At 35.2% G+C, this 21,248-nt stretch overlaps 1 protein-coding gene across 2 annotated transcripts in view; it reads left to right on the top strand.

The window, feature by feature from the left end:
• ADCY2 (adenylate cyclase 2) overlaps positions 1-21,248 on the top strand; it is a 203,891-nt gene that overhangs the window by 140,474 nt on the left and 42,169 nt on the right. For both annotated transcript variants that reach the window (XM_072924342.1, XM_012571829.5), the window contains 7 exons: positions 73-205; positions 535-711; positions 2,027-2,070; positions 4,330-4,410; positions 8,519-8,588; positions 10,909-11,006; positions 16,659-16,743. In XM_072924342.1, the coding sequence (XP_072780443.1) occupies positions 73-205; positions 535-711; positions 2,027-2,070; positions 4,330-4,410; positions 8,519-8,588; positions 10,909-11,006; positions 16,659-16,743 (688 nt within the window). The remainder of the gene's footprint in view (positions 1-72; positions 206-534; positions 712-2,026; positions 2,071-4,329; positions 4,411-8,518; positions 8,589-10,908; positions 11,007-16,658; positions 16,744-21,248) is intronic.

Here is a 21,248-nt window from a genome sequence, read left to right as displayed (position 1 = left end):
GGTTGATAAGGTTTAAATTATGCTTTTGATCATTATTTGTGATTTTGTCCTTCTTCTAAAATATTATTTCAGTCGTGTTCACATCACCTCAGTCACCTTGGCACATTTGAATGGAGCTTACAAAGTGGAAGATGGGGACGGAGATGTGAGGGACCCATATCTGAAAGAGCATAATGTTAAGACTTACTTTGTAATCAATCCTAAGGTTAGTAGTACTTTTATTTTGTGGCCAGTCATACTTGTCTTTGAACAGGACCACTAATCTCTTTATTGAATAATGCACTTCAATAAGATATTGATCAGGACTGTTACTGATACCTACAAATATATCATGTTTGCAGTGCAAATGTTTCCCGCTCTTCAAAAAGAAGTCTCTGATGTTTCTCAGAAATATCATTAAGAATTGCAGGTTCTTAGCATCTCTTTATTTATAAGTCCCTAATCATGGAGATCTGTGGTGCTTGATGATGCACTGCTGCTTCAAAAGGTCGTGAACACAAAGGCTGACATCACCTTTTGTCCTTTGTCAACCAGGGAGAGAAGCGAAGCCCTCAGCACCACATTCGGCCTCGGCATACTCTCGATGGAGCCAAAATGAGAGCTTCCGTCCGCATGACCCGGTACCTGGAATCCTGGGGAGCAGCCAAGCCATTTGCACACTTGCACCACAGGGACAGCATGACCACTGAAAACGGAAAGATAAGCACAACAGTAGGGGCCTACTTATGTCATTTCGTACAATATAGCCATATTTGAAAGGGAAAAGCTGCTCACTGCTAAATAAATGGCTATTTCTGCTGGAAGAAGATACATGTAGTTGTACAGGGCATAAATGAGGCGAATTTGCTGGAAGCTTTTCCAGTTTTGGATTAGGTTCTAAAAAGTCGTATCTTCCTGTAAGTGCATCTCTGAATTCAAAGGAGTCTGGCACACTTAATAAAGTACAAAATTTGACCCCCTGAGCTCAGACCCATCAAGTCACAGCATTTGCAGTGCTGCTCTGCGTCTTGTGGAAAGATATTTTGAACATAAAGTCAGAATGCAACACCTTTAGGAAGGAAATCCTTTAATAGGGAGAAATTCCTAGAGATTTATTGACTGTTTAGCTACATTCTGCATTTGGAAAATGGCCAAACCTGGAGCAAAGCCTGTGAAGTTAAAATAATCCCTGTGATACTTTGCGTAGACTTTATTCACAGTACCCCAGGAACCAAATCCATACTCACTGTAACATCTACCTTTTGAAGGTGCTCCTACAAGTCATTAGCTGTGGTTGAAGGCCTGAGTTTTAGAGTACTGTATTTCAATGTTGCACCTTTTACACTGAGCAGATTTCTTTTTAATTTTACTAACACTGTTGTACTGCTGTCAGTAAGATACTGAAAATCTACAGCTTGTGCATTGCATTATCTTCTGCTTCTTAAAAGAGAATGCGTGAGGGTAAATTCTGATAGTTTTCAACATTGGCATTCAGGGTTTTTTCCTGTACTGGTGAGACATATTCTTGTTTATAATAAATATAGTGCATCAGAATGTGGATTGTGACAGGTTCATTATAGGAAGGACCCAGCCATCAATATTAATCACAAAATAAATGTGGCTGTGATGGCTGCTGTTGTTATTAATTAAAAAATAATGACCATTGTCTATATTTGGCCACTCAGGTCTGTTTTTTCCAAAAACACTTAAAACTGTTTTTTTGCTGAAGCTGGCAAGAGTTTGAGTTAAATCCAAACAGTGATGGCATTGAAGTCTTTGTGGTAAAGAAAACACTCTTGGATTCAGACTGCTGTATTAGTTTATCCTGGTTATATACTGATAGATGAGTTTTATGCCAGGTCACGCCATTTTCACTTCTAGCTACATTTTTCTTTTAGACAGTTTTAATCGAATGCTAAAAATATTTACACTAGAAACTTTTCTCCTTACTTGACCCTGTTTTTAACACTGTTTTAAAAGCAACTTAATATTATTAAAGTTTATTGTAATTAATAGGGGTCTTTTTGTTTGTTTGGTTGGTTTTTAGGATGTTCCCATGGGGCAATATAATTTTCAGCGTTGCAGAGAAAGGTAAATCAATCTTAAAAATTACTTATTTGTAGAAAGTCTATATAATAAATATACATTGGTATGCTTTCAAATACTGAGGGCCATTGCTCATGCAGACTCTTTTTTATGTAAGTGCTGATACCTCTTACATAAAGAAGAGCTGTGGAAACAGATTTGGCAGACTTGTTGCTTATGAATTGCAAATTCACTTCCTGATAACAAATAGCTTTATTCTGAGTTGGTGTGTTGGTAACCTACTACAAACCAGGTATTCTACCAGTTGGAAGAAAATTATATACAGGAAAACTGGGACGAAGCCCAAAGATGGGTAAGAATAGGGAAGATGGAAAGGGCTGTTAATAATTTTTCTTACAACAGCTGATAATATGTACTAAAAGAAACATTTTGTATATTTGTTTAATTGCTTTGTATTTGTATTGTGGTTTATTATTTTAAAGCCTTTAGTATGTTAGCATTAGTAGATATTCAGAAGGTATTTTGTGGTCTTTTATAGTGCTTCTGCTACACAAAACATTTGCAAGATCACAATAGCTTTAAGTTTTCATGGTGTTGCTTTGTACCTTGATGACTAGGGCAAGATGATGATATCATAAATACTGTAAAGTCATTTAAATGAACCTTCTAAAATTTGAATTGTTATTGTCTCTGGTTACTATGCAATTATCTAAAATATTGCTAAGTTCCAGAAGGTGAACAAGTTTTGACGGAACATGCATGGTATTAATAAAAAGAGTCTAATTCAAAAACTTCACATTTATATTTGGACAGTATGTCCAAAGACTTTCTATGAGTCAGTGAAAGACCATTGGACTGTGGCATTTGGAAATAATGCAGTTCCGAAGTGTTCTTGCTTTGTGTTTCTAAACACCACTTCAGAATAGATTCAGAAGGTTTGGATACCATATCATGGAAGGAATTTCTCCCATTACTAGTGTCTAGTGTCCATAGCGAGACATAGTGAGATATGTAAGTAGGACTCTAGATAAGCTAATTAATCATTCTCACAGGATAGAGCTTCAGTGATCATAAGCACTTTGAAAATCAGTATTTTATTAGAATATGCAAATGTGGGGCTTGAAGCCTGACTGTAGGCTTCTGTTTGTGAAAGTCTTAGCTCTTATGCATTACACAACAGTCTTATGTTAAGGATCTGCTAAGAGGATTAAGTGTAGTTGGACAATGTCTCCTCATCTGTCTGTGCATTTCTCTTAGATTGTTTCTGTGAAAAATGAGTTTTAAGCACTTTGCTTACCAAAATTCACTAGCATTGAATAGGCATGAAATCACTTGTGTTTATTAAAGTTTTGGTAGGTCCACTAATACAAATGCTCTATTAATTTGGAACTTGAAATAGATTATCAGTGTTAGAGAAATAACCCAAAAGCTTGATATTGAGGAAAATTCATGTTCGACTGGGTTCAATTTGTAGGTCAAGAATATTTTTGTGGGGAAAGTCAAATTTCAGATCTGACTAATGACTTCTTAGAAAACACTGGTTTTAAGTTAGCAGTGGATTTAAATTTTCAAATACAGACATCACCTGTCAATATTTGAGATATGTAATTTTCAAGGAAAGCACAGCTGCTGAAAGGATTGATGATTGCAGAAATTTATGTTTGCAAAGGTAAACCCATTGTGATGACCCTCTGTTGGGTTCATGCTGAGTCCAGTCAAAAGTAAAAAAGCTTTTTTTATTGCAGATGAGTTAGAAGGCTCATAAACAGAGTAATATTATCTATACTTGAAACTAATTTCAGTCAGTGCTTAGTTTTCTTATTAAAAAGAGTAAAGTACTTCCAAAAAAAGAAGACAGCAGGATTTTGGTAGGGGATATGCCTCAGTGCACTAATACATTGTGGTCATCATACAATTCTGACAAGGTTTTTAAGAAAAGAAACCGGCAAGAAACAGGAATGCTTTATGAATTTGAGCATATTCCCATTATTTTTAATTCATTCATAATGCTGTGGAAGACTTTCCTTGGACCACAATTTCTTGAGCTCTCTTGGTTATTAATGAAATATTTTCTTGCATTTGTATTATAGCGCTCTCTAATAGCTAAGCTCTAGATTTGTGAGTGTGTATGTATATTTGTGAGTGAAATTGTGGAGTATAATTTTTTTTTAAGAGCTTATTATGAAGGTCATTGTGCCTGATGCCTATAGTTGCTATTGCAGTATAAATGTCAAGAATTGATTATAAACTCACAAGTTTATGATAGCTGTTTTTTGACATAAATTCCCACATTTTTCATTTCAGAACAAAATCACAGAAAAGAAGATTTGAGGAAGAACTGAATGAGAGGATGATCCAAGCCATTGATGGAATCAATGCCCAAAAGTATGGCTTTGTTCTCTATCCTTTGTTGTATTTGTCCATTCCAACTTTGACATAAATCTGCAACAGAGGGCAGTGTTTAATATTTTTTGCTCCCACATGCACACCAAGTCTTGAAACAGTAAAGATGTTACTAATACTGGCGTAGGAAGCCCTGCACATTTTGAAGATAGGCTGTAAAGTAACATTTTCTACAATATGAGATCAGACAGTGCCTCTGAATCATGGTGTGACAAAGGTATTAACTTTTCTTGATGTTCCTAACAGAGGGAGTTTGCTCTGTAACTATTTGTAGACTCATGGAAGTGACACTACAGATTTATCTTACCTGGGAGCAGAGAAGTAAGACACAAGAAATTACTGGCTCAGAATGATTTTCACATCATTCTGATGTGAAAATTGATGCTTCCTAATTGTCACAGAAACAATTCCTCAGGATTAGAAACTTTCCCTAAAACCATAGTTTAATGTCTCTCAATTAGTTGGTCGGTTTCTTACAGAAGGCTAATCTTGATGGTGTGTTGGAACTGCTGGACAAGACAACCTGCCATATATTTTTTCTGTGTCCTAAGAAGAACTGGAGGCAGTATGATGTTTTCTGTTTCCTGGTGAATAGATAAGTTTAGAAAGGCATCAGTCCCATTCCAAAATAAGTGTTCAAGCTGCTTATATTTCTCTGATGAAATAAGGAATTTGCCATTTAAAAATGTGGTCAATAACTATGATGAATTACATGTTTCCCCCACATTTCTGTTACTCAGAATTTCAATCAGCTGAATATTACATCTAATTATTAAATGTTCATATGTCACGTTTTGGGTTTTTTTTCACCTTTTAGTCCTATTAAATGGTAGTTCAGGAAAATGGATTTAGGAATTTTTTTTCAGTAATTTTAGAAGAGCGTTGATACTTATCGGTCATAGAGTGAACACAGTGAAATAGGGTAGGTGATGTGATAGGTAGATCATGTGATTATACTAGACTTGCTTAAAACAGCTATATAAACTTTGGCAGGTTTTTTGTGTCTTTAGGTATACTTGCTCTGATAAAAGGATTTTAAAAATGATGTTTTAATGTCAAAAGTAAGGCATCTGTATAAATGCATTAAAATATTGTTGTGACATTACTGTATGGTTTTTTATCTTAGGCAATCCCTGTCTTATCTAATTAGTACATAAAATTCAGAGAAACTTGGGGATTAAAAAAGTTTCTGAAAAAGTTTCATTGCATTTTGTGAATTATGTGGGAAGCTGCAGAAAGATAAGAAATTATCTTATATATCAGAAAGTCTGAATGTCACCTTCCAAAACAAGATTCTCTGCCTAGCTCTGTATTGATTTGCTGAATAAATCTCTTAAAAGCTATGATTCAATTGATTAATACTCACGTATAAGTTATGAAAAGTGCTATTTCCTCAAATGTCAAGGTAATTCAATAATACTTCAACCTGTGAAGGCTAAGCATACAAAAGAGGTAAATAAAATATTTTATACATTTAGGACACTAAACCAATCACATTTTTGTTTTCTTTATTTTTGTGCATATTTTTGTGCCTCAATTTTTCATGTGTAAAATGAAAATAACATTAGCTAGAGTGAACAAGTGGTTGTGAAACTAAACAAAAGGTTTTGTGAATCAAGGATAAAGTTTAAGAAAGTTTATGAGAAAACTGGCATTTCTAAATGTTTTTAAGTGTAACATTTGGATTATATGGCAAATAAATCTATGACTAAATGAAGAAAATTTAAAAAACATGATTACAAGAGTGAGTGAAGAACAAAGAGCTTCTGTGCCTTTAGCCATTAGGGTGTAACATCACACTTTCTCCATGGGTTTCTTTTCCCTGTATCTTGAACAAAGCACTCCTGGCTCCAAGTTCCTGTCCTGCACAGGCTGGGGATGAGCAGCCCTAGCTAAGCTATCTCAAACCTTGGTGCTTAGGGAACTCCTGGAGGACATGAGAGGGAGGGATGGCCATCTGCTAGCTAGATATGTACCTACAGAGGGGGCTAAAGTAAAGCCAGTTGTTCTTTGGTGAGTAGGTTGCTGTGTTAAAGGGACATTCTCTCTTCGCTCTTTTTTTCCTTTATGTGACAGTGCTGCTATGTTCTGCGCATAATTCCTTGCTATACACTGTCAACTGGTACAAGCCCTATGAAACCACAGCCCTCTGTGGATACAGGCAGAATTCAGATGTCTGTCTGTGTTGTTCCTGGAATTGCAAAAGAATTTAAGCCCAAGTTTGGTACCTAGTTTCCCAAAAGACATGTCCTCATGTACTTGCAAATACTTTGGCAATTTTCAGACTCATCAGGGAGTCAGGCTGAAGGCAGAATTTTTTAGCCCTTATGTCTGTGCCAAAGGTGTGTGACTTTGTGCTCCCTCCTCTGTACTCAGTCTCCACTTCATTTGTTTCCCTCATCTCAGACCTCTCAGCATCTGCTATGTAAAACCAGTACAGTTTTTTTTTGAACTTTTAAGAAGAGCTAAAAGCTTCTGAAAACGTGAGCTTGTAATGTGGAGTGTGAGGCAGCACATGCTCTAAATGGTGCTCCTGACTTAACATGCGATCAAGTGTGTAACCAAATTGAGCCCCTGGGAGTAGATCTGCAGAGAGAACTTTTTAACAGTGTGCTGATGGCAATTAAATCAACCCATCTGTCAGATACCATAAGGAAAAACAGGAAATTTGTTAACTATTTGGGGAAGAGGGTTACTTCCTGTTTAATTTTTGTAACTAAATGGAAAAAATCTTTCATTTTCTTTTTCACAGTTTATCAAAAATATTCTGCAAACTGAATGTTTTCTCCAGTAGATTACAGCTGAACCCAAACAAAATCATGCTATATGTACACCAGTCTTCCAATTCTCTTTCTTCTCAGAAACCTGACTGTGATCACACATAGATGGGAACCACTGCAGAGCAAAAAGGGAAATATATTTTTGAATTAAGCATTCTGAGAACTGAATATGTTTACAGACCCTTTTTTTAATACAACCAATTGCAGAGGAGCAGGGACAGTCTCCCAGGCAAGGAAACAAATATTTTCCATTTCATAAATTAAAGCTAATAGCTTACACTCCACTCTGTCCACTACTGTTCTCCAGGACTTTAATTTAGGATATGTTCCACTGTGGTTCACTGCTGCTACTTATTTGCATTACAGACTGTTTGTTAGTTGAGACATTCCCTTTTATTTAGAAGGTATTAGCTATACTACTAATTTAGAGCCTAATTTAAAGTTATTGCTGGTGCTATTGTTCAAGCTCAAGTACTGCGTGTCCACAGAACTAATCTGTTTAATTAATTTTTTGTTTTCAAATTTGTGGTGTGCCTTTGAAGTTCAAGCAGCCAAACCCTCTTGACATTTAAATATTCTATATCTTTTTGAGTGTCTGTTGAAATAAACGTAGACTTTCATATTAGAACATCTCCTTTTGTAAAAGTTATGTCAAGCTTTTTTCAAGATTCACTTAGTTTAAAATTGTTTGTCATTTAAATGAAAGTATTTATGCTATTTCTCATGTTAAAGCAGGGAAGAAGTTTTTATAATCAGTAAAAAGGTCTAAATCTACCTCTCTAGGACTGTGGTCAAGAGACCATAACATTTAAAGACAAAAGCCCTCCACCTCTTTTAATAAGTTTTGTTATATTTTTATTTGCAATAGGAGTTTGTGAAGTGCAACTTACCTACCCACTACTCCTGCAGTTTTTATCAGTGCCCTTCCTAAAGGCACCTTGTCAAGGCCTATTTTTGTCTCAGGTCCTCTTCAGTCCACTGGATATACTACAGTATTTTGGACATGAGTGGAATATCACTGTTAGAATTCCATCGTATGAATCTCTCCATCCGTTCTCCTTAGGCATGATCAACAGAAAAACAATAGTTCATCTGAGCTTTTTTTTTCATGTGTACTTTAGCAATAGAAGCCATAAAGGAGAGGGGATTTTCAGTCTCCGTTTTTACTGTCAGTGAAAGTCACCATATACACTGCAATACACATGAACTTGCTTAATTCCAGCTTATTTTCTTTTTTTGCTGCATTTCAGTAATAGAAAAGGACAGGACTGTCTTCCTATGTCAGTGATAATGTTCCTTCTCTTTTCTAGGCAGTGGCTTAAATCTGAAGACATTCAAAGGATATCACTTCTTTTCTATAATAAGACTCTGGAAAAAGAAGTAAGTTATTTTCAATAAGTTCAATAAGTCAGTCATTGTTTTATGGCCCTGTGGACCTTGAGTGTGCTTCTACGCACTGACACAGCTTCAGCAGGATGACTGGGCAGTTGCCTCTTTCTGCTTTCTCATGAGCAGAAAGCTGTGCTTTCCTTTGGAGAAGTAAGAGGTATGTTGGACCACAACTGGCTGTGTTAATTGGTGAATTTGATGAGAAGGGGCTAGAGGAAATATTACCATGCTGCACTCACACTGTCCAGCAAGTATCCTCTGTGTCCCCTGTGGTGGTTAAATACATATGTAGTTATTTTTGCAGGTATCTATCAGTTCAAAGCATCCAAAATGATTTTCAGATTCTTTCACAGCTCAGCAGAATAGTTGTTATGGCCATCTGACAAAGATATGTGTTGCTTGGCAATGCATTAGGGTAGAAAAGGTTTCAAGGCGCCTTGAGCCTGTTTTGATGACTTCCTAAGACAAAAATAAGCAAGACCTGGTGTGGTCTCATTCTTAGTGTTTGGGGGATCACTGATTGGATCAAAGCCATGTTTGGCAGCACATGAGATTTTAATGTGGTTGTTAGTAACCAATAAATTCTGAAAGAGAACTTGAGAGAAATACATCATTATGTGTACTTTGAACAATGACTTGGGAGAAAATTTGGGAGCTAAGTTATTTGGCTGAGTCAATGCTTCCAGTAGAAGTCTAATATCTTGATGTAGAATACTGTGGAGCAGCAAAGAGCTAATTGCTATTTTTGGATCCAGCTTTTTAATATCTATTTTTGTCGCCTTTTAATGACTCACAAGTCCAGTCTTCGTTTTAAAGAACGTAGTAAGGAGTCTGCTTTTGATTTAAACAGAAGCTTTTCTGGCCCTATGGGACCTGAAAGTACAGAAAGATAATAAATCAAAATAATTGTTTAACCTAAGTAGTGAGCAGCCTGCCTTCATTAAGAAATGCCTAGAGAAGTGTGAAACACTGAAACAAATCTAAAAGTAGATTGGAATTCTGTGAAATTTTAGCAGCTCAAGGTTCAAAATTGTTGAACAGGACCACTACAAACATATTCGATGGGTGGAAGAGCAGAACTTGCTGCAAGGTACCCATTGAGCAAAGACATATTTGTGCCCTGTAATTCAGTCAGATAAGTGATAAGAAGTGCTTTTAATTTGTCATACAATTCAAAAGTAAAAAAAGCTGTTGTGTTGCCAAAGTGAGTTTCTGCATATTCATGTAAAGTTTGGTGCACTGGTTTCATAGGCAGAACTTGGCATTAAGCACAGAGACGCAGCTGTGTGCTTGCAGTTGGAAGGCACAGCTCATGCACTTTCCATTTTCTGAAGTTTGTACATCCAACACTTTGTGAAAATAATCTCTGGGGTTTTTTTTTTAGTAATTAAATCTTGAACTTTTATCCTTTGGAAAAAAAAAAACCCAAAAAGCTAGGATAGAGTAAGTAACTTTAATAGCTACTTAGATCATATCCCTTTGAGTACTTAATTGGTTTCAACCTAGATATATCTATCTCAAATAGCAGAGCAACTCTGATAAATATTTCATTGCTTAATTCTCATGTCTCTATACAGACTAATTAGAGATAGACTTTTCTCATGACAAAACAGATCAAATTGACTCTCTCCTAAGAGTATCAAGTGTTTAGTAGTAACATAATGTTAGTAGTGGACATATGAGGCCTTTTAACAAAGACATAAAATATTTTAATTGAAGTAATAATATAGGTTCAGTAAATATCACTGTGCTTCCTAGCTATGCTCTGTAGCACAGCTTATACTTTGCTACTTTTTGTGTTCAGAAGTTTCCTGTCTCCATTAATATTGCATTTTTTGTAACTGTTTCAGAGCATTCAGTATTTATCAATAACTGAAAATCAGTTTGAGGAATTAATCAAAAAATAATTTTGGAATCCTTGAAGAATGCCTGGCCATTCCTAAAAATATTTTAACTCATGCTTTTACTTTTTCTTTTTAGTGGGGCTTCTTTTTTTTTTTTTTTTTTTTTTAGGTAGGGGAATTTTTTTATTAATTAAACTTTTTATAATGAGTTTGGGATAGTCTGTTCAGTGGAGGAACAAGAAAAAAACATTTGACATGACTGTTCTTCAGTAAGCAAAAGTATCAATACTATGTCTTATAATCCCTAGCCCTGTGTGAGTGGATGCGAAGTCACTGAAGAACAGGAAATTTACTGTTGCTAAAAACTGCCTATACATATGTGCATCTTTAAGCTGGAAATTCAGTTGGATGCTATTTTATCTGCTTTGGCAATTGTGTTTTTAACATTTGCTTATATTTTCTTCTAGTATCGAGCAACTACTCTGCCTGCATTCAAGTATTATGTGACTTGTGCCTGTCTTATATTCTTCTGCATTTTTGTTGTACAGATTCTGGTATTGCCAAAGTAAGTGATATTTAATGTGTACTAGCTCCTATGTATATTTGCTAATTACTGTAAAAAAAAAAATATAAGTAAAAAAATTGGGAATTGTTAGTTTACAGATGTCAATTCATGGAAATTCAATTGAACAGAAAAATCCAGGGATTTCAACCAATTTTCAAAGTTAGGCTTGTTTCTAATTTTAAACATTGTCAATAGTGTTATACCAAACATTAGTAAAAAGTTTTCATTCCTTTTAGTTTTTCTATTTGCATTTAAAAATAAATGTGACAGTTGGGCATTGGAGTGAGACGAAATGGATTGCAGAGTTGGAACTGTGGTAAATAAATGTATTTAATGTATCACTATGACAATACTGCTATACTAAGAATGAAAACTGAGCATTAATAACTGTAAAGTGTTTATTCATAAAATTAATTTTAGAATATTAAAATGCTGTTCTGGAATAAATATTTTTATCAGAATTTATATATTATGATATGATTTATATTTTTGCTTATTCTACAAAGGCTGAAAACTGGAAGATGTTTTATTAGACTTCTTAAAATTAAATTTTGTGTTTGATTGTTTACACAGTGAAAAGTTGGTTTTTGTTTTATAGCAGTTGTTTCTAAAGCAAACACTTCATATTCCCTGTCATATAGTAATTCTTAACTCATAGTCCTTTCTCCTGTAGAGTTTTTCAAGATTATTATTTATAACCACAGTTGAGTGATTCGTCTTGTTCTGTAGTATTTACTCACATTTTAATTCATATCCAAAAGGAAGTGTTAGGAAATTATAAATTGACTTTCCATGCTGCAGACTTGTAGCATGTATAAAGTTTTATGGACTTCTATTCAGATGCTACTGCAGCAGTTTCCCAGCAAATTTCTCAAATGGAGGCACAAAGCAAGGGACATTCTTCCAAGAATTCAGCAGTATCCTGCACATGTTTGAGTGTGACTTTGTTCATTATTGAAAATATGAAATTAAGATGTGGTAAATTTTATTTTACAAGCTCATACTGTATTTTGATTAGTAGAAGAATTAATTCAGGAAAACTCATGTTTTGCCACATCCCAAAAGCCAAAAGTGGATCTAACTGCTCCCAGCCAGCAATATGATGTTTTGTTTTTGATTTTAGTAATGAAAATTAATCTAGATTTATCATCAATCTTAGATGTGGTCAGACATTCATCTTGCTCTATCCTTACTATGTTGCTTAAAGAAATGTCTCATTAAAATAGATCACAATATCAGTGAATTCTAGGAAGCTGTGTTCAGCTAAGGAAAATATCCTCCAACTTCCTGGTATTTCTGGTATTTCTAGCATTAGAGCAAAAGACATTTATAAATGCTTTGTCATTTTCATTACCAAAGTGTTAAGTGTCTTATGATCCTTTTATAGGGCTGCATATTAAATTGTAAAAGCAAAATTGGAAAATCAAGTATTACAAATACATGAATGGTATTCAGCTTCAGGTGGTCTGTGGATTATTTTGATGGATGCAAAAATGGAAGACAGAGAGGCAAGGTATTAAACAGGGACCTGCATCTTTTCTGGAAAATTGGGAGCATTGCAAGTTAAAAAACAACAACACAAACAACAACAAAAGCTGAAAAAACACCAGTGTATGTAGTCATCACAAATGCAACTTAAATTGAACATACTCTGATGCTGAAATATTATTTCCTACTAAAATTCTATCTACCCTTTTTGTTTTCTTCCAAAAGTTCTCCAGTATTTTTAAATGGAGGTCTAATGAAGACAGGGAGACAAACTAAATCTGTCACTGTGTTTTATCGATTCACTATTCCATTAATCTGGTTTTTCAGTAGTGTAATATCATTGATTTCTGGGCAGGCACACAGCCTGCTGCTTAAAAGTAGATTTGGAGATATGTGATAATGGATAACATCCAGCAAGTTGCAAGTACTAAGTCATTTCTTCAAGATCACCAGACATTTTTTCAAGGCTGAAAAAATATATTAATGTTTTAATTTTATTTGGGTTAGTAAAGTGATGTGGTGTTTTATTAATAAGCTTTACAACAAGTGGTAATCATAAATTTAATCAAGAATATTATTGTCTTCTTGGGGTGAAATGTATGATGAGGAGTAGGTCTTCATTGGCATTAAATGAAAGCGAATCTTTATCATTACATTTCCTTGGAACAGGCCTGCAGTAACTCTCTAGAATTCTTGTTTTCCCAAGTGAGAAAAGTATGTCTTAATTCACAGCAACCCTACACTCTTTATTTAAGCAAACAGAATTGATACTAGCATAGAATTGGAAGTGTTGTTTTTTTTGAAATACAGACTGGTGGACTGATGAAAGTATATTTCTATTGAATAGGAGATACTTCTGTAGTATTCAAGTTAGGGGTTGTATTTAGGCTACATTTAAGATTCTTCACAAGTCTTCACTTTCTGAGGCCACTGTGTTCAAGAAACTGTGTCCTTTTTTCCTGAGTCATGCCAAACTAACAGTCATAGTCAGGAGGCCTGCACATAATATTTTTGATCAGGCACAACTGAATTTCTTCATAGGAGAGGTAGTACTTAGAAATTTTGTCCGAAAGCAGGCATGGAAAATATAAGATGTTATAAGCAGGCATGGAAATCATTATTATTAGCTATTTTTCTGCTATAATAAATCAAACAAACACCCAAGTAGAATTATAAAACTGAACTGATACTATTTGAACACGGAAACTGCCACACAGTCTCCATAGCTATTGAATCTTTTGATGGCTTAGTGAAAGTATCAATTCCTTTAAGAAATAAATAGCTACTATTAAATATCAAAAAAGTCTGAATTCAATATTGGCTTGTATAATTGTCAGTTGCAGTGGCTTCATTGTGATTTTATCACCTCAAGAGAATTTGCAGTTCAGAACCTGGATAATAATTATCTACAAGCTAAAGAAATTCTCTGCATTGAAGGACATGTGCCAAAAGCCACATATTTCCCTAAAAGTTAAAAACTTTTTGTAAAAGTTACAAAATTGTAGAAAAAACACATTATTTTCTGAATTTTTCAGTATCTTTATCTTCACGAATAAATTTCTGGTTTTCAGTTAAATAGTTACCAACGAAATATAAATAAATATATTTTTTTCCAATCTCGTACCACTGATAAAAATTAATTGTCCAAATCAGATATTTCCTAATGAAACCAGAAAAATGTAAATTTAGCTAAGATCATAAATTATTTAGACATGGAACTACCTGAAGCTTGAAAAGTTCTCATATTGTTTCCTCACTTTTAAACTGTCTCTCTGTAGCTTATGGTCAAAGGCTGTCCTGTTTGTGTTTCTGGTGGGGGACTGTAGGAGAGAGCAGAATGAGGCCATTCCTTGAAGCATAGAAGAGGCAGGTTAAAACTTACCTGGCTTATGCAATTTCAGGTGTTCCTCTGACTAAATATTTTGCCCTAATCTGTCAATGCGATGCATTTGGTAGCTCTACAAAACAAAAGCAAGGTTAGTTCACTGTAATGACCTGTACTGGTTTTATAAGGTTTCAGTGACAAAAAAGAAACTATATTATGTCTTTCCTATGGTCATTGCCTCAAATGAGACTTGTTTATGGTGGCACATAATTTTTAGCATTTTGCTTCCCCTTGTAGCATTTTCAGCCCACTTCTTCTAGGAGCAGCATGAAACTATTTTGTCTTAGCTTAAGTGAAACAGAAGTCTTGCTGTTCCCAGAAAAGAAGGGGGTGTGGGGAGCAAAAATCCTACAGGTTTGTTTCTCTGTTTTCACTACTCAAAACTGGATTCTAAGACACCACTTTTTATTACCCTAAGTCTTTTTCTCTTCATCCTGTTCACCTTGCTGTGTAATTCTTGTGCTCCCTCAATAACATCATTGATTATATGAACCTGCTACAAAGACCTTTTGTTCTTGCCTGTTGCCCGGGAGATTAAGTACTCTTTGCATAAACTCTCTTTATGCCATGTTAATTTTATTTCCCTTGCTCTCCAGTTTCTCAAACATCTTCATTTCTTCTGCTAAAAGGATGCACTCCAAACTTGACTGATAAGGCTATTCCTTTGTTGAGTAATTTCTTAAGATGTGGAGACCCCTTTCTTGTATTCTTCATATCAGAGAAAGAATAGTTATATATTGAACTGTAGGAAGGGTTCGTTGAATGTTAATTAAGGACATATATGATTGGAAGTGTGTATGCATATGTAAAAAATAAGCCTGTTTCTTTCCTAACTGGCTCTGGTTTTAGTTTCCTAGTTGGTTTGTTTTTTTTTTTCCTTTTCTTTCATCTCTTCTGTTGCTTATTAGATTTTAATTTCTAAGAGTACAAACTAGTTTTAATACTCTGATGTACAGCTTACTGTCTCAGTCTCAATAAGAAGATCTTGGAGAATGTGTATTCATAAACAATAATGATCTTCAAATGACATTTTAAAGAAATATTATTTCATGATTAATATATGTTATGAATTACCAGTCGTTTGTTTTTCATCAGCTGTGTTGATGCAACCCAAAATCTGATGATTAATACTTAATATAGAACAAGTTCTCTGAATGATTGGAAGGGAAACTCATTAATCACTCTTCAAAATGCTTTTAATGGCATCAGATTGGTTAGCGATGTTAACACTTTTTTGTTCTTTCCTGAAAATAATTTTTATAACACTGTTGTTAAAACAGATCACAATGTTTCTTAATATTTCTGGCATATAATAACTGATAAAGTAAGATGTGTGCTGAGGCTCAAAGGAGTTGAGAAATATTTTTTAAATCTGTGAAAGTGTCTAATCTGGGGTTAAATATGAAAACAAGTACTGAAGTGAGGGACTTCATGACTGCATCTAGCTCCCATGCTTAAACAACTCCATTCATCCAGAGTTTCTGATCTTCTCTTAGCATTCATTAAACATAATTAGGTTGCACTGGATCTTTCCCTAGGCAGATGTGCTGACAAGCTCTCACATGGTGCCTGATGGAGCAATTATGCTCTGCTGTGGTATTCCTATAGAGAGATTTCCTTGTTTGCAGGATGAATGAATAAAGGAATGAATGAAAGAATGCACAGATTGTTACTGAATCTCCATTTACTGAGTATCCAGGGATGCTGCTTTGGCTAGACCTTCCTATTTAGACTGTCCTATAACACAGAAGAAAAGGATGAACAGTAGCACTGAGTAAGGTTGATCAGCATCACAGATATTGCAGCTTCTGCTGAAAATGGACATCACTGCCCTGTGCAGTTTTCTGCCTTTTAGGGGTGAATGTACACCACCAGCATGTTTATTTTATGTATCTATTAGAGTATTATATTATTATAAAATCAACAACAAAAAACTAAAGCAACAAGGATCTTGTTTAATACAAGCTTCCTAAAGTTTAAACAAAATAAATCATTGCTTCTCTTAATGTACTCTGTCTTTATGTGGAAATTATTAGCTTCTCATGGTCATAACTTTGCAAGTCAGAGGTAATTTACTTCAATCATTCCTGAATTGAGAAAATGGCAGGGGAAATGTCTGCCATTCAGGTGAGGGTTTGAGTTGGTTTTCCATGGTATTGATGTTTGGAAGTTGCAACTTGCACATAGTACATTTTCATATCATCAGTATTATAGACAAAGAAATATCATGTTACAAATGTGTAACCAAAAAATTAATACCTGTTTTCCTTTTCTTCTAGAACATCTATTCTTGGAATTTCATTTGGGGCTGCATTTCTCTTTCTTTCCTTCATTTTGTTTATCTGTTTCGCTGGACAGCTTTTGGTAGGTACTCAAGGAAATCTAATCCATTAGTTGATGGTTTCTTTGAAATAACATATTCTGATTTTGCCAAGTCACTCTGCCTTTGCAGAGTACCAGTTAAATGAGAAAGGATTTACATGCTCAGGCTTCTGTGGACATTGTTTTGTCCATGTTGGTTTTCTGCAAATGTCCTGATTTATCTGACAAGCAGAAAATGCCAATGCAGTTGTTGTCTGTATTGACACTAATATTCTGTTTCTCATATGAAGCTGGATCATCTGAGAGGTTTTCATTATTGTTTGATAGATTGCCTTTTCAAATTTTTTTTTCTTATTGTGCTTACAGGAGGTGACTCATTTTATGATTGCTTTAATTCACAGGACTGTGTATTTGTTTAAGTATTGTATAAGATAATTTTCTGAGTTTAAAGAATATTTCACCATAACAATTTCATTTGAAATATAAAACTGTTTTAGTAAATTTCCAGTTTTTTCACTGTGTGGTCCAGGTGTTATTATAATACCTATTAGTGTATGTATTATTATGCTGAATTTGAGAATTTAATTCACTATTTGAGCAAACCGTTCAGCCTTTTGGCATATCTCCCTTTCAGTTCTCAAACAGATATATGTAATAAGGATAAGGAGGATTTGTAAGAAAGCGAATGCAATCTGAATGTGGCATCCCCACTTCTCCTTCTCTGTCTTTGCATAAGCTCACATAGAGAAAACTGAAAGATCTTTTACAAAAAAAGCACATGGGAAAGACAATTACTTCAGTATGCAGTATGACAATGTAGTTAAATAAAAAACCAGAGGAAGTAGTTGTTTACAATTTCTCTGTCTTCTCTTGTGAGGCTTGTAATTAACCAGGACATATTTTTAAGAAAATATAATTGATACACATTTCAGTTACCTTTCCAATAAGTTTGGGATGATGCCACTGCTCAGGAATTAATCTGAAATATAATGCAATGATATTCTTAGATATTTTTAATCATTAGAGTGAGGTCTTAGAGGTATTGCTATTACTTAACAGCAAACATTAGTTCTCATGTAATGTTATACTTGCCTGCTGTTTGTTATTGACAGCAAATTGAGAGTAAAATGATGAAGTCAGAGGACTACTCTTGAATAAACAAATTTTTAAAATTTAGAAAAAGCTAGCCTTTTCCTGTAGGAAGAAGAGGGGCTAATGAAATGGCATCAAGAAAGGCTGGCAGATACATTCTCCTAGGGCTTTTATTTATAGTGTTACTTAGGAGGAATAGAAATACATTTTTCTCCATTTAAAGGGATGGCTAAGCAATATCCCAAGTCAGAGTTGTAGATTTGTGCCACTTGAATAATATCTAACACCTATTTTCAGTGCCTTTTTGCCCATGTCACATAAGTACTGTAAATACTATAAATAGAAATGGAGATCTATTATTGCTTTTCTGATGACTTGCCAGTTGTCATGTTCTAACCTAAACAACTTGAAGAGGAGTTATTTATGTCTATGTCTTTGTGAGTTCAGCTGCTCTAATACAGAAACTATGCTGCTAAGAAGATTTCAGAAAGTTACAAGTGTAGTTGATGCAGTGTTGTCTTTCCTTCATGTGCATAGATGTAGTTTTTAGTGTGACAGGTGGGAAGCAGCTAACAAAAGAAGTAGTAGTTTTTCCTTTCCCTTTTTCTCTTCCTAAGATTTCTTCCTTTGTGTCAGAATCCAAACATTATTTTGCAGCTTTATCCACAGTGTATATCCACAGCTTTATCCACCCTATATTATATTTTGGTAGCATATTTATTGCACTATCTGACCCATCACTGTAAATATTTTCTTTTTAGAAGAAAAAGTCTAAAATTTCAAAGAAACTAATATTGATATCTGACACTGTTAAAAGAAATCAGACTTTATCGTACTAAGGCTGAACTGGTTTGGGTTTGTTTGGGGTTTTTCACACCTCTTTTCCTAAAGAGGTACATTTTGGATTCCCTTATAGAAGACATGTAGTAAATTGGATTTGCTTATGTGTACATGCACTTGCACACAATTACAGAGTTATAAATCACCAAATATCTCTCATCTAAAAATGCATGAAAAACCCAAGAATCTTTGTGCCAGTCTGACCTTCAGAGATGAAATGTGGTGAGTTAGCTACAGGCCAGACACTCACCCAGCTGCTCGCTCTCTCTGCCTCACTCAGAAAGATAGGGTAGGAAAATAGGATGAGAAAGCTCATGGCTTGAGATAAGGCAGGGACATTACAGGCCAATTACTTTCACAGAAAATGCAAACTCAACTTGTGGATAATTGATTTAATTTATTGCCATTTAGAATAGATTTGTGTTGTAAGAAACAAAACCAAAACATTAAAGCCACACCATTACGCCTCCCTATCCCAAATTTACCTTCATCCCCTACTCCAGAGTCCTCTACCTCCCATCAAGCAGTACAAGTAGGGGTGGAGAGTGGTTAGTGCATAGACATTTCTCTCTGCTGCTCCTTCCTTTCCCAGTTCCACCCTGCTCCATTTTAAGGACTCCACAGGCTGCAGCTCCTTCAGGAACATCACCTGCTCCAGCAGGGGTCTTCCATGGGCTGCGGTCACCACCTCCAGCATGGAGTGCCTGCTCCTCCAGCCTTGGAGTTACCTCTTTTGTTTCTCTCCTTTTGTTCCCTCCTCCTCTCTCTGCCCAACATTTTGGGCTCTTTCTTGCCCTGGTGTTCCCAAGGTGCCTAACCAGGGTCAGGCCTTATCATCAACCTGAGCACCAGAACCTCGTCCATAAAGTTGCAGTCAAATATTTACAGGACTGTAACAAAATTTACAGAGTGGAACCTGAAATGCCAGTAAAAACAGCAAAATCTAAGTTCAGTTTAGGACACCTGGCTATCAGTGTGATATATGTGCTTGTCTTAGTATTTTGACACTTTGCACTCTCAGTCTTCAACTATTACAAATGGCTGTGACCACGACAGAGAGTAAGTCTCACAAAAAACAACGTTGTACAAATTTCTCTGTATGATTTTCATTTCATTGGCAAAACAAAAAACCACTATCCAGACTGTAATACTAAAATTACTAGCTCTTATGGAATTGCAATATTATAAGAAGAGATTTATGCTCACTGTTTCACTGAGTTTATTAATTGATTCTGCTGCTCAGCAGCACTGCAGCATGGCCCAGCTCAGTCTGGGGTGAAGTTATAATTCAGCCATTAGAGAAGAATAAGAATTTTTCCATCAAACAATGCAGCACAATTAAGGATGTAGTAGCACAAATAAGGATTTTACAGACTTCCAGTGCCTGTCTTTGTGGCATCCCCTGTAGGTCTTGGGCAAACAGGCCAAGGGCAGGGAGAGCTGACACTTCTCACAGAAACAGTCATTTGCCCATAGGCATGAAACATTGCTCAATCCTAGCTAAAATAGCATATATCCCGAAACTTGAAAGGAATTTATATCTTCTATGTTCTAATTACTTTTTTGTGCCTATTAAATGTTTTATATGGTTTTTTTTTTGTTTTTTGGATAGTCACAGTATTCAGAGATACTCATAGTCTTAGAGATTATGAGTATTTTTGGTCATAAAGATCCTTTTTTTCTTATTTTTTCATATTTTATATATAGGCCTTTCTTTTTAATTAATTTTGAATATTTTCTTTGAATTTTGCTTGAGGAGTTTCTTTCCCAGATAGAGGAATAAAGGACAGTGATTGTCCTTTAGCTCATGTATCTTCTGTGTCTTTTAACCTTCTTGAAGTACAGATGAGTTCATAGAATGCATGTGGAATGCCTCAGACCTGGTAAGTGTTAGATGTGTTTTACCTCCTGCTGTGAATGCAAGGAAGCAGACATCTGGTACCCAAATGTTACATTGGAAAATATAATGCATTCTGTGGGGAAAAAACCCACAATAAGCATGTGAAGGAAAGATCTTTGGGGTAGTTGGGGTAGCTGACCAAAGAAGTATTAATCTCAAGCAGATGTTCTTTATGCATTGGTGCAAGTCCTGTCTCAAAAATCTATTTGGCATTACCTGGGACATACATGCACTTAATTGATGTGACATTCTCTTTGTGCCATTAACATTTCATTAATATTAAATGGTTTTTTGCTGCATATGTTTATACCTTGCAAACCAGTTTGACTACTTAAGCTAACAGAGAAGACAGAAGTAATATCATCTTATCTGAACATGTTTGTAGTCTCTCTTAGATACTCAATTGAATCATGGAATTAGCAGAACACAATACCAACAAAACAAACAGCAGAAAATAACTGGTTTCAGAGTTGAGAAAGATGTTCAACTGTTCTCACAGATGAGAACGATTTGAGGTTACTGAAGTCTCTGACAAAGGGCAGCCAGTACATGATCCCTGTCCCTGCTAGAAGAGAGCATGTTATTTACACCACATCACTGTATAGAGAGTAATACACAATCTTTATCTTTTTTTGCACGGGTTTGTGTTTTATTCTAATGCATTTGGCATTGGTACTTAGGCACAGTCAGAATGATTGTGTACCCATAAGATATT

Source organism: Taeniopygia guttata, chromosome 2, assembly GCF_048771995.1.
Source record: "Taeniopygia guttata chromosome 2, bTaeGut7.mat, whole genome shotgun sequence".
Lineage (NCBI taxonomy): Eukaryota > Metazoa > Chordata > Aves > Passeriformes > Estrildidae > Taeniopygia > Taeniopygia guttata.
The sequence above is the reverse complement of the archived record's forward strand: the minus strand, read 5'-3'. Positions and strand labels throughout refer to the sequence as shown.